Source organism: Rana temporaria, chromosome 6 (genome assembly GCF_905171775.1).
Source record: "Rana temporaria chromosome 6, aRanTem1.1, whole genome shotgun sequence".
NCBI classification, from domain to species: Eukaryota; Metazoa; Chordata; class Amphibia; order Anura; family Ranidae; genus Rana; species Rana temporaria.
Window position 1 is genome coordinate 6,673,482 of NC_053494.1, and position 15,233 is coordinate 6,688,714.

General features: G+C 43.6%; 1 protein-coding gene across 1 annotated transcript in view; it reads right to left on the reverse strand.

Moving 5' to 3' along the window:
• Positions 1-15,233, reverse strand: part of LOC120944330 — a 110,079-nt gene that overhangs the window by 81,324 nt on the left and 13,522 nt on the right. Inside the window, exons 3-5 of the mRNA XM_040358382.1 lie at positions 7,689-7,851; positions 4,658-4,929; positions 2,014-2,183 (exon numbers count right to left, since the gene is read on the reverse strand). Coding sequence (XP_040214316.1) covers positions 2,014-2,183; positions 4,658-4,929; positions 7,689-7,851 — 605 coding nt within the window. The remainder of the gene's footprint in view (positions 1-2,013; positions 2,184-4,657; positions 4,930-7,688; positions 7,852-15,233) is intronic.

Consider the following 15,233-nt stretch of genomic DNA (forward strand, 5'->3'; position numbering starts at 1 on the left):
ATGTACAACTGCACAGCACAAAGTATGGCAAAAATGGACGTACCCCATAATCAGAGGCGGCTCTCTAATTAGGTGGTCGCCTAAGGCCTTGCACTCACAGGGGCCTCGCGGCTGCCTAATTTGCCTGTGATCAATACTAATGTCGCATCATCGGATTTCTATTACCCCTTTATCTTTCTCACCTCCCCCTCTCTCATTGGCTGAATATGTCTGATGGGTGAGGAGGGTGCCCTGGAAGTGGTGCTGTTCACCTGTGTGCTAGATCTGTGCATTTTCTGCAGCCATTTTTCCAGCTTGAATAGTTTCCCCCCCCCCCCCCCCCATTATGGGCGTAAGTGGGGCCTCGTGTCTAAGTTTTGCCTAAGGCCTCACAAAGCCTAGAGCCGCCTCTGCCCATAATGGCAACTTGTCTTCACGGTACAGCAACGCCGAGAATGGCATTAACATCATCATTATATCAGTGGCTTTCTCTGCATTTCTGAGGAGTGCCCAGTGTCAGAGAAAAAAAAAAAAAAAGGAGGAAGAAAACTAACGGAATGGCCCATGATACCCAGAGACTTGTGTGAGGATGTGGGGTACTCCTGTGGTAGCTTCACCAATGACTCTTGTATCTAGGGTCATCCTATGTCCAATAGGGGCATAGGATGACTGAGAAATATCTCGGATTACATAAGATGGGACAGTAATGATAATTCTTGTATTGCAGGATATCTTGAAATATTACAGGTGGTTTATTCTGACCCCAACAGGTCAATAGGACAGTGTTCATTGAATGTGGAACATAGACTGTTGAGGTGCTAATTAAGTCTACCTGACTGTAATGATAAAAGCTTGCTGTGATTGCATTCTATTGTGCTAATTAAGTCTGGCTCCCAAGATATTTCATTGTGTGATGCTAATGACACTGTATTGTGTGAAAGTTCTATTGATGATAGATATGTGTTGGCAGTCTGAAAGGTCAGATGTCTGACCTTTCAGGTGTAGTGGATTAGCATGTCAATTAGGTTTACTAAAGGAATGTGTTTTATGTAGCAGATGAGAATAACTTATCGCAGAGTCAGAACGTCTGGGTAATGATGAGTAATTAGCTCATCTGAATGTCATTATCTAACGGAATGTGTATTGAGCACCCCTTTGTGTGATGTTGTGGGTGGAGTGTTTCATTGTCCCTGCGATTACTGCAGCATGCTTTGTAACTGTATATAACCAGCCTGAGTTTACCATTAAAGAGTTCATTTGTTTTGGAACCAGAGACAGAGCTGTGTGTGTCTCGTTTCTCGGGGAAATCCAATGGGTCCTGTCTGCTGGATTGTGGAGTGTCGGATAAGCTGTCGTGGGTTGGTGGAATGGAATATCGTAAACAGCGATTACCCCTGACCGTTACAAAGTCTATGAAACATCTTATTACTGGCCTGAAAACGCCACCCAGTTTCTCCCCCCTCCCCATAACCTTATGGGGTGCATGTACTGGTTGTGAGGAAGGGGGTCTGCATATGAAATATAAAATGGATATGGGAAATGTTGAAGAGATAAATACATACACCCACACAAGTTGAACTGGATGGACTGAGATCTGTATACAGTTTTACAAACGATGCAACTATTAGAGCCCATTCACACAGTGGCGACAGCCGCCTGACAAGTCGCATCCTGCTCTGTTCAATAATTAAAAATGCATTGTTTACTGTGAAAATGACAATTGCAGTTTGGGAGTTAACCACAAGGGGGCGCTGAAGGGGTTAAGTGTGACCTCATTTGTGTTTCTAACTGTAGGGAGGTGTGGCTGTAGGTGTGACGTCATTAATTGTGTTTCCCTATAAAAGGGAACACACGATCAATGACAGCGACACAGTGAAGAACAAGGAAGGTGTGTTTATACACAGCTCTCTCTCCGTTCTTCAGCTCCGGGGACCGATCGCGGGACTCCAGCGGCGATTGGGTCCGCTGGAGTGTTTGGCTCATCCATAGCAACTAAGCCTCTGTACAAATGTATAATTTTATCATAAGACTCACCTGACAAGAGTCTGTGCCCCCTGCTTTATACCCGGCACAGATCATATCACTCAGGATTTTGGGATCAGAGCTGCTCACATCGGAATGGATACGGTAGAGCGAGTCGCAGGTCTGCGTGTCAATCAGGGGGATCTCGGCCTTCTGCAGAGTCTGGGGGCTCAGGAGACTCACTGTAAACAAATAGATTTTATGTTCAACATTTAATTAATAAAAAAAAGAGATATATTTAATACTTTGGCTCCGTTCACATCTCTGCATTCCGAATCACGGCCAGAACCGCGGCCATTGTCGCCCAACGAATTACGGTAATAATCACACAAGACAGAATCGCGGGACGCCTGTTGACCAAAAGAAGTACAAGAACTTCTTCTGGGTGACAGGCATCTTGCGATTCTGTTTGGGCAATTTCACCGCGATTGACGCCCGATGAATCGCTAAAAGAAAAGAAAATAAGTAAAATAGAAATCGTGCCACAATCGGGGTGCCATTAGAAGTGACGGGATCGCATGGCGTCCTGCGATTTTCCGCTATTTCAAATTCAAGATGTGAACGGAGCCTAAAAGGTAATGGTGTCCCATCTCATTTATAATCTTCATCAGTGGCGTAATAGTCATATAGCTAGCAGAAGATCCTGCATAAAATACGAGCCTGAACTATTCACATTGAGGCATGTTTTAGGGGAGTACAATTCTTCTTTCATTCCAAAGAACGACTTCACATATAAATCAACCCCTTGGTGACGTTTTTTGTTGCTGTAGTGTCCCCATTGGGGAGATTTGCCCCTCTATTTGTCCTGGTGACCATTGTCATCTAGAAAGGGAGCAGGGGCAAATCTTTATAGAGTTGTGGCATAGCGTGGGTCGTCAGCCCCCGGGGCAGGGAAAGAGATTTGCGCCCCCTAACCCGTGAATTTTTAGCACTCTGAGTCCCTTCCACTAGTACTGACCAACCTTGACTCCTACACAAAACCTACCTGATCACTATACTAACCCATCTGATTCCTACACTGACCACTACACTGACCTACCAGATTCCTACACTGACCTACCAGATTCCTATACTGACCACTACAATGACCTACCCGATTCCTATACTGACCACTACACTGACCAACCTGATTCCTATATTGACCTACTCGATTCCTATACTGACCCCTACACTGACCTACCCGATTTCCTATACTGACCACTACACTGACCTACCTGATTCCTATACTGACCTGCCCTCCTCCTTCCCCCCCAGTCTCCACAGAAAAAGGAAGAGGTACTCAATGGTTCAATAACATTTGTACTGGCCACATCCCTTGGCAACTTATAACAAAAAGAGAGTATCTCCCCCTGGGTGGGATTTTAAAGGCCAAAGAAAGTGTTGAGGTATAAAATCGATCTTTAATGGGAATTGGTACAAATACTGGCACTTGATATTAATGCACACAGCGCGCACCCACGGTGCATGTAAAAGCAACACATAAACAAATACAAAAATCAATAACAATAAAACAGTACATATGCCACAGACAAAAAAGCACTCTCCTAGTGGATGATGTGTGTATGCCTGACGCGTTTCTGGTTGTCGACCGTCATCAGGGGCCACGGAGGAAGAGTAGTGCAAATCGTAATTCAAACCACGTAATAAACTGGATGTAGACCCCCTTTGTTTGGTTATAGAGTTGTATGGGGATGGAGTTACGTCCGAGCGTCCCTCATATCCAGAGGAGTGGAGAGTAGAGGGGCCCAGGACCCAGGTATGTGACTAGCCGGGTAGCGTCCTGCCCAATTCCAAATCCCTCCGCTGCCTGAATCCCTGTTCGAGTCTAAATAGACCCACTGGCTCTATTGGGTCCAAAGGCGAGGTGTGGAGTGGCGTTACCCCAAGTGAATAGGTAATGCCAGTCTCCAACACGGTCACAATCCCTGGGATCATCATGGATGGTCTTCAGTGTACATTTACTCGCTGCTGTGTCAGTGTTAAGGCTGGAGCCCAAGCAAGGACTGCACTTCTTTCTCATAGTGAAGCGGAAGAGCTCACAGTCTGCTAGACAGCACAGTGCAGGAGAAGAGCTGCAGGTAACCTGCCGCTGCACCCAGGGCAACCTCCCCCTAGCCCCCCCCACGCTACGCCACTGGTCCCCAAGTACAAAAGGAAAGGGAAATCTTCCAATGGGGACACCTGTTCTGGGGACAACAGAAGGCAATTCCTCTCAGCTTAGGAGATTTTGTCTCATGTCCTGTTGCATCCAGAGGCGTATCTAGTGAAAATAGCGCCTATGGCAAGCACTGTCGAAACATTTGAAACCCATCTTTCAGATAACCTTAACAAAAAAAAAAAAAAGTTAACAAAACAGCCACTCAACAGCGCCCCCTTCATATGGCGCCCATGGCACTTTCCATGGCTGCCATACCCTAGATACGCCACTGGTTGCATCCCCAGGGCAGGAAGTGAACTGGAATGTCCCCAATGGTACACAGACAGCCATGACTAAACTGGACACTTCACTATTCTATCAAGAAACCCAATAACTTTAAAATAAATTAATTTACGGCAAGAAAACCTCTTTAAAAGATTTTATGGTCTGAAAATAAAATGTATAATAAATAGCTGATATCTTACAGTTATTGTGTAACACAACAAATACAGAACTTACCTCCAGACCTGATGCTGCCCCAGCCGGTGACCCAGCAGTACATCCCCATGGGGAAGTCCACATTGGCGGTAGGGAGGCAGACCGGGAGGATGAAGGCGGTATAGTTGACCGGAGTCTCCAGCTCTATGAGGCTGATGTCCCCCAACGAGCCCACGTTTGTATAAATAGGATTTTTTATGAATCTTTTCGGCTTAACAGAAATCTCATGGGAATTTGGTTTAGAAAGTTGATAACAGCCCAGGTGGATGGTGAGTGTGGAGGTCGTCACAGTACTGCAATTAAAAGAAAAATAAACAGCAAATACAGCAATATTGTAACCAATTAATGTAAATCGCAAAAGTAATAAAGAACACGCAAGACTAAAGCAAAAAGGATAAAATGGAAAAAGGTTTGGTGTACCCAAGAGCACCCAATGGAGATCAAAGTCCATTGGGCATTCCTAGGCACAGCTGAGTGCTCAGAAAAGCCATGTTAATGCAACCAAAGGGAGTCTTCAATCACTTTAACCACTTAAGCCCTGGACCAAAATGCTGCCTAAAGACCCAAGGGGTTTTTACAGTTCGGGACTGCTTCGCTTTAACAGACAATTGCGCGGTCGTGCGACGTGGCTCCCAAACAAAATTGGCGTCTTTTTTTCCCCACAAATAGAGCTTTCTTTTGGTGGTATTTGATCACCTCTGCGTTTTTAATTTTTTGCGCTATAAACAAAAATATAGCGACAATTTTGAAAAAAATACAATATTTTTTACTTTTTGCTGTAATAAATATCCCCCAAAAACATATATAAAATTAATTTTTTTCCTCAGTTTAGGCCGATACGTATTCTTCTACCTATTTTTGGTAAAAAAAAAAAAAAAAAAAACGCAATAATCATTTATCGGTTGGTTTGCGCAAAATTTATAGCGTTTACAAAATAGGGGATAGTTTGTTTGCATTTTTATTTATTATTTTTTTTTTTACTACTAATGGCGGCGATCAGCGATTTTTTTCGTGACTGCGACATTATGGCGGACTCATCGGACAATCTTGACACATTTTTGGGACAATTGTCATTTTCACAGCAAAAAATGCATTTAAATTGCATTGTTTATTGTGAAAATGACAGTTGCAGTTTGGGAGTTAAACACAGGGGGCGCTGTAGGAGTTAGGGATCACTGTGTATGTGTTTACTAGTGTAGGGGTGTGTGGCTGTAGGAATGACGTCATTGATCGTGTCTCCCCTATAAAGGGGATGACGCGATCGATGCGCCGACACAGTGAAGCACGGGGATCGCGACGGAGCGGCAATAAACAAATAGCCGCGCCGTCGTCCCGGATCGCTCCCGAGCGGACCCGACCTCCGCATATACCGGGGGGGGTCCCGATCGGACCCCCGACCCACGTCTAGCAGAGGACGTACAGGTACGTGATTGTGCCTGTCCGTGCCATTCTGCTGATGTAAATGTACATGAGGAGGTCGGGAAGTGGTTAAGATCACCCCAGCCCCATCCAAAAAAAAAAAAAAAAGACACCCGCTGCAAAGTTTGAGTTTACTTCCAGCTGTCTTTTTCTCCTTTACCTAGAAGTTCTCAGGGTTAGTCAAGTGAAGCACCCTCCTAGGTTAGGTTGCTCCCTCGAGGGTCCACACATGTGACTCCTTGTAAGCCCCGTTTTGGCTGGCTCTCTCTTGGAGGAACGGGTGATCTTTTCCTGCGAGGGTCTTCGGATCATCTTACTTATTTTAGCCATCATCTCTGGTTATATGCCATCTCAATATTATCCTTTGAGCGGTAAATACATCTCTATTATCCATATAACAGATGTCAGCATTTTGTTAGAGGGCTAGAAATCCTAAAAAAAATTCTAATATATTCCACCACAGTACAAAATTCCCCCTGAAGAAGACCTTGACAATATTGGTCGAAACGCGTCGGGGTACTCCTATGGAATTTAATCTAATTATGGCCTATCATGCACTGTATTGTTGACCATTTTACTACTGCTGTTACATTTTTATTTTTACGGACAGTCCGTAAAAATGGGCACTTTTTTTCCCCTGTTCGGAAATGTCCATGGTTGCGGAAATGTGACAGTAAAAATAGCAGAGATCGGTTCGGCTTGGAACTGCGCGGGGAGATTGGAGGCAGGGGGAGATTGAAGCCGGGGGGGGGGGGAGATGGAGCAAGGGGGAGATGGAGCCAGGGGGGGGGAGATTGGAGGCACCGCAGAGGGGGGATGGAGGCACCGCAGAGGGGGGATGGAGGCAGGGGGCAATGGAGGCAGGGGATGTTAGTGGCAGGGGGTGATTGGAGGCAGGGGGTGATGGTGGCACCGCAGAGGGGGGATGGAGGCAGGGGGCAATGGAGGCAGGGGATGTTAGTGGCAGGGGGTGATTGGAGGCAGGGGGTGTTGGTGGAACCACAGAGGGGGATGGTGGCACCGCAGAGGGTGGGGGATGGAGACAGGGGTTGTTGGTGGCACCGCAGAGGGGGATGGAGGCAGGGGACAATAGAGGCAGGGGGTGAGGCAGGGGGCGATTGGAGGCACCGCAGAGGAAGGTGAAGGCAGGGGGTGTTGGTGGCAGAGGGGGGGTATCGAAAATAAAAATATGTTTTTTTACCTTAATATCTACCTTAAATCACATTGCTATTTGCCTAGCGTACTTGTTTGTAGCCTAAATACTGAAATTTGCACCTAAAAAATGTAATTTAGTAACTTTTGTGAAATGCCAGTAAAAACGTTTCTGCGCCAGTAACTTTCGGGTGTCGTGCCAGTAAATTTCAATCTGGTAGGTTGGCAACACTGATTCCCATTAGCAGAGAAGAACACAATTCATGAATTGCAGTTGAAGATCTCTTCCAACCACCCCTTCCTTACCACAAGACCGTATACACCATCAAATATAAGGGCAGACAGACAGGTTAGAGCCCCAGAATAATATCAGTGTGACAGCCGGGGGCCACAAATGTCACAGTGACAGCTGGGGCCAAAATGCAGCTCAGCAGAAAACTTTTACATATTACCCCAGCTAAAGGATTTTATCATCACCAACCTCTTAATACAGTGGGCAGCGGAGACCACCCAGGATTCACTGATAAGGGATCCACCACAGAAGTGTTGTCCGTTGAGGCGTAAACTCACTTGCCACGGCCACTGACCCTCCTGGGCATTCTGCCCGCCCATAATCCGGCTCGCCGCCTGAGGATTTCCACATCCTGCAAGGAGGTGAAAAACACATAATATAGAAATGAAAGCCAAATAAATGTAAAGACAACTTTTTGGTCCAAGTGATGATGTGTAATCTTAGCGCAAGAGAGCCAATAACAGCAGCCCGATGACCGGGCGGGTTTACAGATCTAACTGAGCTCATCACAAACTGGACAAAACCTCTGATGATCTGAAAATCGGACCACCTGTTGAACAAAATTGTGCTTTTCGGTCATAAGAAGGAAAAATAAATAAATTATAAGAAAAGTCCGACGTGAGCTTTTGGTCGAAAATTCCGACCGTGTGTAGACTCCATCGGAATTTTTCCGATCGGCGCTGCTCAGGTCCCACGCCCCCCCCCCCCACTTCAGGCCAAACGCGGTACTGCACACCACATTGGCTTGAATTCTGCTCATTTTGTGAGACAACATTCACAAACCAAGTTAGGATTAAAAAAAAAAAATACAGCACTCGTATTGCGAAATGCTCGTTAACCGCGTTACTCGCAATATTTCACTACGCAAAATGGAAATGACTTTTGAAGCACGGTGCACAGAGCAAAACTACAAAGGTCATCACTCTTCAGTCTCCTTTAGGAATAGTGGACGGACTTTCAAGTTCATCCTCTGATGATAAAACCTTTAGAGCACTGCAAGGGTTAACTAGTAATATAATGAGAGCAAATTGTTAACAAACAACTAGTTAGAAAACAGGTTGTGCTTGGCACTCATCTCCCAGCAAACAATAAAGCTCTTTATAAAAACGAGTCAAAAACAGACCTTGGGCCAAAAATGAAGATAAAATAAAGAGCCCATTAGAAGGTAAAATAATAAAAACAAGCTTTTGCTGCAATATTCACCTTTGGCCCAGAGATTTCCCCAATGTACTCAAAGTCTCGGTTCACACCGTCGCTGCATGGGTCCGGTGTGTGCCGGTTCAGGTCCGATTTCAGCACGAAATTTGGGCTGAAATCAAACCTGAAAACGCACCAAAAAAAAAAAAAAAGCGCGCGTTTTTTCCTGGTACACCGGACCCGATGCGGAGATATGTGAACCGGCTCCACAGAGAGCCAGTCACATTCTCCTGCTATGCAAATTGGATGCATGGAAACGCGTATTCAATTCGCATAGGTGTGAACCCGGCCTAAAGGGCCTTACACACGATCGGACTGTATGTTCCAATCAGACAATCGTTCTCGGTTTTTCATCAAACGTTCGCTGTGAACGCTATCAAAACTGTCGGACAACAAATGTCCGATGGAGGATCATTCGATCGTGTGTACACAAGTCCAAAAGTACAAACACGCTACACGCTCCGAACAAATGCTAAAAAAAATCAGACAACGATAGCAGAAGTTGCCCAAAGGGTGGAGGTAAAACCACGCGATTTGGTGAATGTTGGCAGGAAAAAGTTCTGCCGTGTGTATGCAGAACAAGTTCACGGCCAACGCCCCTTCGGACCAAAGTCCGATGGGCGTCCAATCGTGTGTACGAGGCTTAAGACCGTTCTAGTTTATGAAGCCGTCCCTCCTAAACTGTTTGAGAAGTCGAGTTTCTTAGGCGTCTATGGCTGGCTGTACTCATCACATTCGAGGACTGGTATGGCATTTACTTCTTTACCACTTCGTGACCTCAGTCTGATGGCCATAAAAGGAAAGGTCTTTATGGTGTAAGTAGTTAGGGTGACCACGTGTCCCGGATTGCCCGAGACAGTCCCGCATTTTGCAGGTCTGTCCCGGGCACCTTCATTTCAGGACAATACAGTGTCCCGGAATGAAACTGACACAGCCACCCCCCTGCGCCAATCTGATTTATTGCAGAGGAGACAGTCCATGTATTGTTATAGCGGGTCCTCGGCTCCTCTTTATACCACATGGACAATATCAGCTCCTACTACTATGTCATTTCACCTCTTGGTAGGGGTCACCTCTGGTTTGGAGTCACTTTGTCTCCAGCACATTGTACCCAAAACGTGCTACAGATGGGGATGAATGCCATACAGAAGAGGCAACGTGACGCTCTGAGCGCCTCTAGAGAAAAGACTATTTGGCAGCCAGGAAAGGGAAGCGTTCTGTTCAGATGTCATCCCTGCCAAAATAAACGTCAAATGGAGTTCATTTCCCCGAGGGATCTGCAGATTCTGAATAGTTACCTGAAATCCGGGGCCCGTGGCTGGGCCACAGCAGAAGAGTCACCCACCTTGGGGCGGATGTGCAAGCAGGGCCGCCATCAGGGGGGTACAGGCAGTACACATGTAAGGGGCCCGGAGGTCCCCAGAAGGCCACCCCCCCCCCCCCCTTTTTATCATTTTTTTTTTTAATCATTGCCATCCGGGGCCCTCTAGTAAAAAATAAAAAAAAAATACAAAAATATGAGAGAGAGAGACAGAGAGAAAAAAAAAATATTTAAAAATATTTACATAAATTAGTTTAGTTAAATCTGTTGTATTGATTAAATTGGAGTTTTGAATTTGAACAAAACCATTCCAATTTTTCCAAATTCAGTCGAATTGAACTCAATACGACTGAATTCAGAAAATTATAATTCCGTTCCAACTCAAAATTATTCCATTTCAAATTTTGGAAAGTGGTTATACAGTATTCTATCCGACATTTTATTCTATTGTTTTTTCTATTCTATTCCAATTTGAATTTATTGAGTTGAATTTCGGAAAATGGTTATATTCTATTCTGTTCTTTTATCTTCTATTTTATGTTTTTTTATCAATTTTTTCACAAGAAATATTTTGTTACGTTTTACTCTATTCTCCATTTTTATATTTCCTATTTCTATTCCTTTATCTTATATTCAATTTAGATATTCGAATTAGATTTCTGCCTGAAATTTCATTATTTTGGATTTGTTTAAATTCGTTACTATTGCAATTCGGAAATTTGGATACATCCGCATTTCCACATAACAAAAAAATGTGTCCGAATTTCAATAGTAACGAATTTAAACAAATCCAAAATAACGGAAGGAAATTTCAGACAGAAATTGAATTCTATTTTCTAAACAGAATAAAAAAATAAAAAGGAATAGAATAGGGAATATAAAAATAGACCCAAAATAAACTCACACGTAAAAGGTGGAATCACCGTTGAGCTCTTGTAAGTGGACGATGGCGCCGGTAAAATATGACGGGCTTGTAGGCAGGTGCAGTCTTTATTCGTCACTGCAGGTGACGCTCAACTGTATCGGCAATGCAGGTGGGGGAGGAAGCTATCTGATTGGATACTGGTGCACCATGTGACTTTGGCAGCCATCTTGGGTCATGCAGAATCTATTTAAGGCTCTGACCCCCTGAGTTTGGTGCACTTTATGCAAGTGGACAGGTTAAGGACAGCATCCCCCCCAATCTGTCAGGGGCAGTAACAACAATAGGGATCAAATACCACCAAAAGAAAGCTCTATTTGTGGGAAAAGAAAGGACATAATTTAATTTGGATACAACATCGCACGATTGTCAGTTAAAGCAACGCAGTGCAGTATTGCAAAAAAATGGCCTGGTCATTAAGGGGGTAAATCCTTCCGGTCCTTAACTGCTTGCCGACCAGCCGCCATTCTACGGCGGCAGGTCGGCTCCCCTGCGCGAGAGCCCGTAGTATAACGTTGGCTGTAAAAGCGGCCACTAGGGGCGCGTGCGATTGTTCGTTACAGAGCGGGGACCGGGAGCAGGGGACATACTTAACCCCTTCCCCGCCCCCTAGTGTTAACCCCTTCCCTGCCAGTGGCATTTTTATAGTAATCCAATGCATTTTTATAGCACTGATCGCTATAAAAATGCCAATGGTCCCAAAAATGTGTCCGAAGTATCCGCCATAATGTCGCAGTACCGAAAAAAATAAAAAATAAATAAAAAAATAAAAAAAACACACACGCTGATCGCCGCCATTACTAGTAAAAAAAAAAAAAAACACAAAAAATAAAAAAATTAATAAAAAAGCCAATAAAATTTGAATTTTATATACAATTATAGAGATCAGACCAAAATGAGGGACACATGAGGAGGAATGAGGGACAGACCCTTGAAATCAGGGACAGTTGGGAGCCATGGACCAGCCAGGTCGTCATTTACGTTATTATTGTCCTTCCAGAGATCAACTACCATTATGTGTATGTAATATTATATAATGAGTACATAGGAGACAGGCTAACGACCTCTAATCCCCCCCCCTACAATTAATATCTGCAGATCAACCTTGTAACAATTATGTGCGCAATTTGTGCAAAGACTCTTGTTTATCAGCGCGAGGGACAAAACCTCCGCGCCCCCCCCCCCCCAATCATCATCTCTGGATAATTGTTCCTTGGCTGTGTGCTTCTGCCATTGTCCTCCTATCACTGGATCATTGTTCCCGCTAATTTCTCCTCCAAGTGACCGGATGCCAAACACATCTCCATGTGCCAGGATGCCAAAGTGGAAATTCCACTCTTTGCACGCTTTTGAATTTAGGCGATAAAAGAAAAAAAATAATCAAATAATAAAAAAATTAAAAAACAGTAAAAATAAAGCTAAGTGAGAAAAAAAAAAGAAAAAAGAAGAATTAAATAAATAAAATAAAAAACACAACAGTAAAAATAAAGCTAAGTGAGAAAAAAAAATTAAAATTAAAAAGAAAGAAAAAAATAGAAAAAAAGACAAAAAACACACACACACACACACACACACTAAAAAAGCATAGGTGTGAACCAGGCCTAATGCCGCGTACACACGACCATTTTTGGGGTTGTAAAAAAAAAAAAGACGTTTTTAAGGGTCTAGAAAAAACAACGTTTTTTTCAACCCGATCGTTAAAAAAGACCTTGCCCACACACGATCGTAGAAAAAAAATGCTCTAGCAAAGCGCGGTGACGTACAACGCGTACGACGGCACTATAAAGGGGAAGTTCCATGTGGATGGCGCCACCCTTTGGGCTGCTTTAGCTGATTCCGTGTTAGTAAAAGACGATTCGCGCTTTTCTGTCTGTTACAGCGTGATGAATGTGCTTACTCCATTACGAACGCTAGTTTTACCAGAACGAACGCTCCCGTCTCATAACTTGCTTCTGAGCATGCACGGTTTTTTCACGTCGTTAAAGCCCACACACGACCATTTTTTACGACGTTAAAAACGTTGTGAAAAATTAGAGCGTGTTCGAAATTTTTAATGGCCATTTTTTACATGGTGAAAAATGCTCTGGAGCCCACACACACCATCGTTTTTAATGACATTAAAGAAAAAAACTTAATTTTTTACAACCCGAAAAACGGTCGTGTGTACGCGGCATAAGACCTAACCAGCTAGCAAATTCAGTTGCATTTTTTACTTTTTTTTTCTCTCTTCTTTACATTTTTTTTTTTATCTCCTCACTTAGCTTTATTTTTACATTTTTTTTTTTTGTTTTGTTTTTTGCATTGCCTAAAATTTAAGCTTGCAAAGAGGGGAATTTCCACTTTGGCAAATGATTCTTTAACCGCTTGCAGACTGCCCAACGTAGATATGTCGGCAGAATGGCATGGCCAGGCAAAGCAACGTACAGGTACATTGCTTCGAACTTGCCACCTAGCGGGCGCTCACGCCCCCACCATGAGCTCCTTAACCGTGCCGTGGACTCTACGCGATCGTGTCATGGAGCAGCAGAACGGGGGGATGCCGTTGTAAACAAGGCAATCACAATCAGCAAACATTCAAAACCCAAATCCCCTTTGATACTTTAATCTTCAGGAGGGATAATTCCATCTGGTGATAAGGTATTCAATTTATTAATTATGTCAGAAAACAAAAACAAGTTAAAAAAAAAAAAAAAACTTTTGTTAAAAGGACTTCTCCTGTAAACGTGTGTGCTCTGCACCTGTGTGTGTCCATTCATGTGACTGTTGTAAACAATACTGCCCTCTAGAGGCTGCAATGAGGCATTACTGCTTTTAGAGAAGGATTACAGAAATTGGAAGTCTTTGGTTCACTAAAATTTTGGGATTTTGATAAAAAAAAAAAAAAAATTATATATATATATATATATATATATATATATATATATATATATATATATATATATATATATATATATATATATATATATATATATATATATAATATTGGTTAAATGCATTGGAGTTATTAGGAAAAGCAATTAAGGTGGTTTTTGGTCGTTTTTAACCACCAGGCGCGTAAACCCACTTAATAACCAGTCCAAATGAAATTTTCGTCCTTTTTCACACAAATAGAGCTTTCTTTTGGTGGTATTTAATCACCATTGGGTTGTTTTTTTTTTGCGCTATAAGGCTTAATTTCCACTGGCGTTTTTACAGCCACTGTTAGCCTTTTTTACAGCTTAAAAACACCTGTCCATGTTTTTTTTTTTTTTTTTTTTTTTTACAAAATAATGTTTTTTTTTTTGTGAGCTGCAGCTTTAAAAATGCCGCGGCAGCGTTTTTGAGCGTTTTTGCGCGTTTGAGCGTTTAACATCTGGCGTTTTTACAGCTCTACTCTGGAGCTTCAGAACGCCCTGGTCCTGCGTTTTTTTTTTACAGCTCAAAAACGCCTATGTGGGCATGATGCCATAGAATAACATGGGCAGGCGTTTTTAATCTGTAAAAAACGCTCAGAAAAGTGGCTGTAAAAACGTCAGTGGAAATAAAGCCTAAGAGAAAAAAAATGAAATTTTCTTTGTTTTCTGTTATAAAATTTAGCAAATTTTGTATTTTTCTTAATTCTTTTGCATAATGCGAAAGATGAAGTTACGCAGAGTAAATAGATACCCAACATGTCACCCTTCAAAATTGTACACGCTCGTGGAATGGCGCCAAACTTCGCTACTTAAAAATCCCCATAGGCGACGTTGCAGGGTATTGTGGGCTATTGCAGAGGAGTGTGGGGGTATTGCAGAGGAGTGTGGGGGTATTGCAGAGGAGTGTGGGGGTATTGCAGAGTAGTGTGGGGGTATTGCAGAGGAGTGTGGGGGTATTGCAGAGGAGTGTGGGGGTATTGCAGAGGAGTGTGGGGGTATTGCAGAGGAGTGTGGGGGTATTGCAGAGGAGTGTGGGGTATTGCAGAGTAGTGTGGGGGTATTGCAGAGGAGTGTGGGGGTATTGCAGAGTAGTGTGGGGGTATTGCAGAGTAGTGTGGGGGTATTGCAGAGTAGTGTGGGGTATTGCAGAGTAGTGTGGGGGTATTGCAGAGTAGTGTGGGGGTATTGCAGAGTAGTGTGGGGGTATTGCAGAGGAGTGTGGGGGTATTGCAGAGGAGTGTGGGGGTATTGCAGAGGAGTGTGGGGTATTGCAGAGGAGTGTGGGGGTATTGCAGAGGAGTGTGGGGGTATTGCAGAGTAGTGTGGGGGTATTGCAGAGTAGTGTGGGGTATTGCAGAGTAGTGTGGGGGTATTGCAGAGTAGTGTGGGGGTATTGCAGA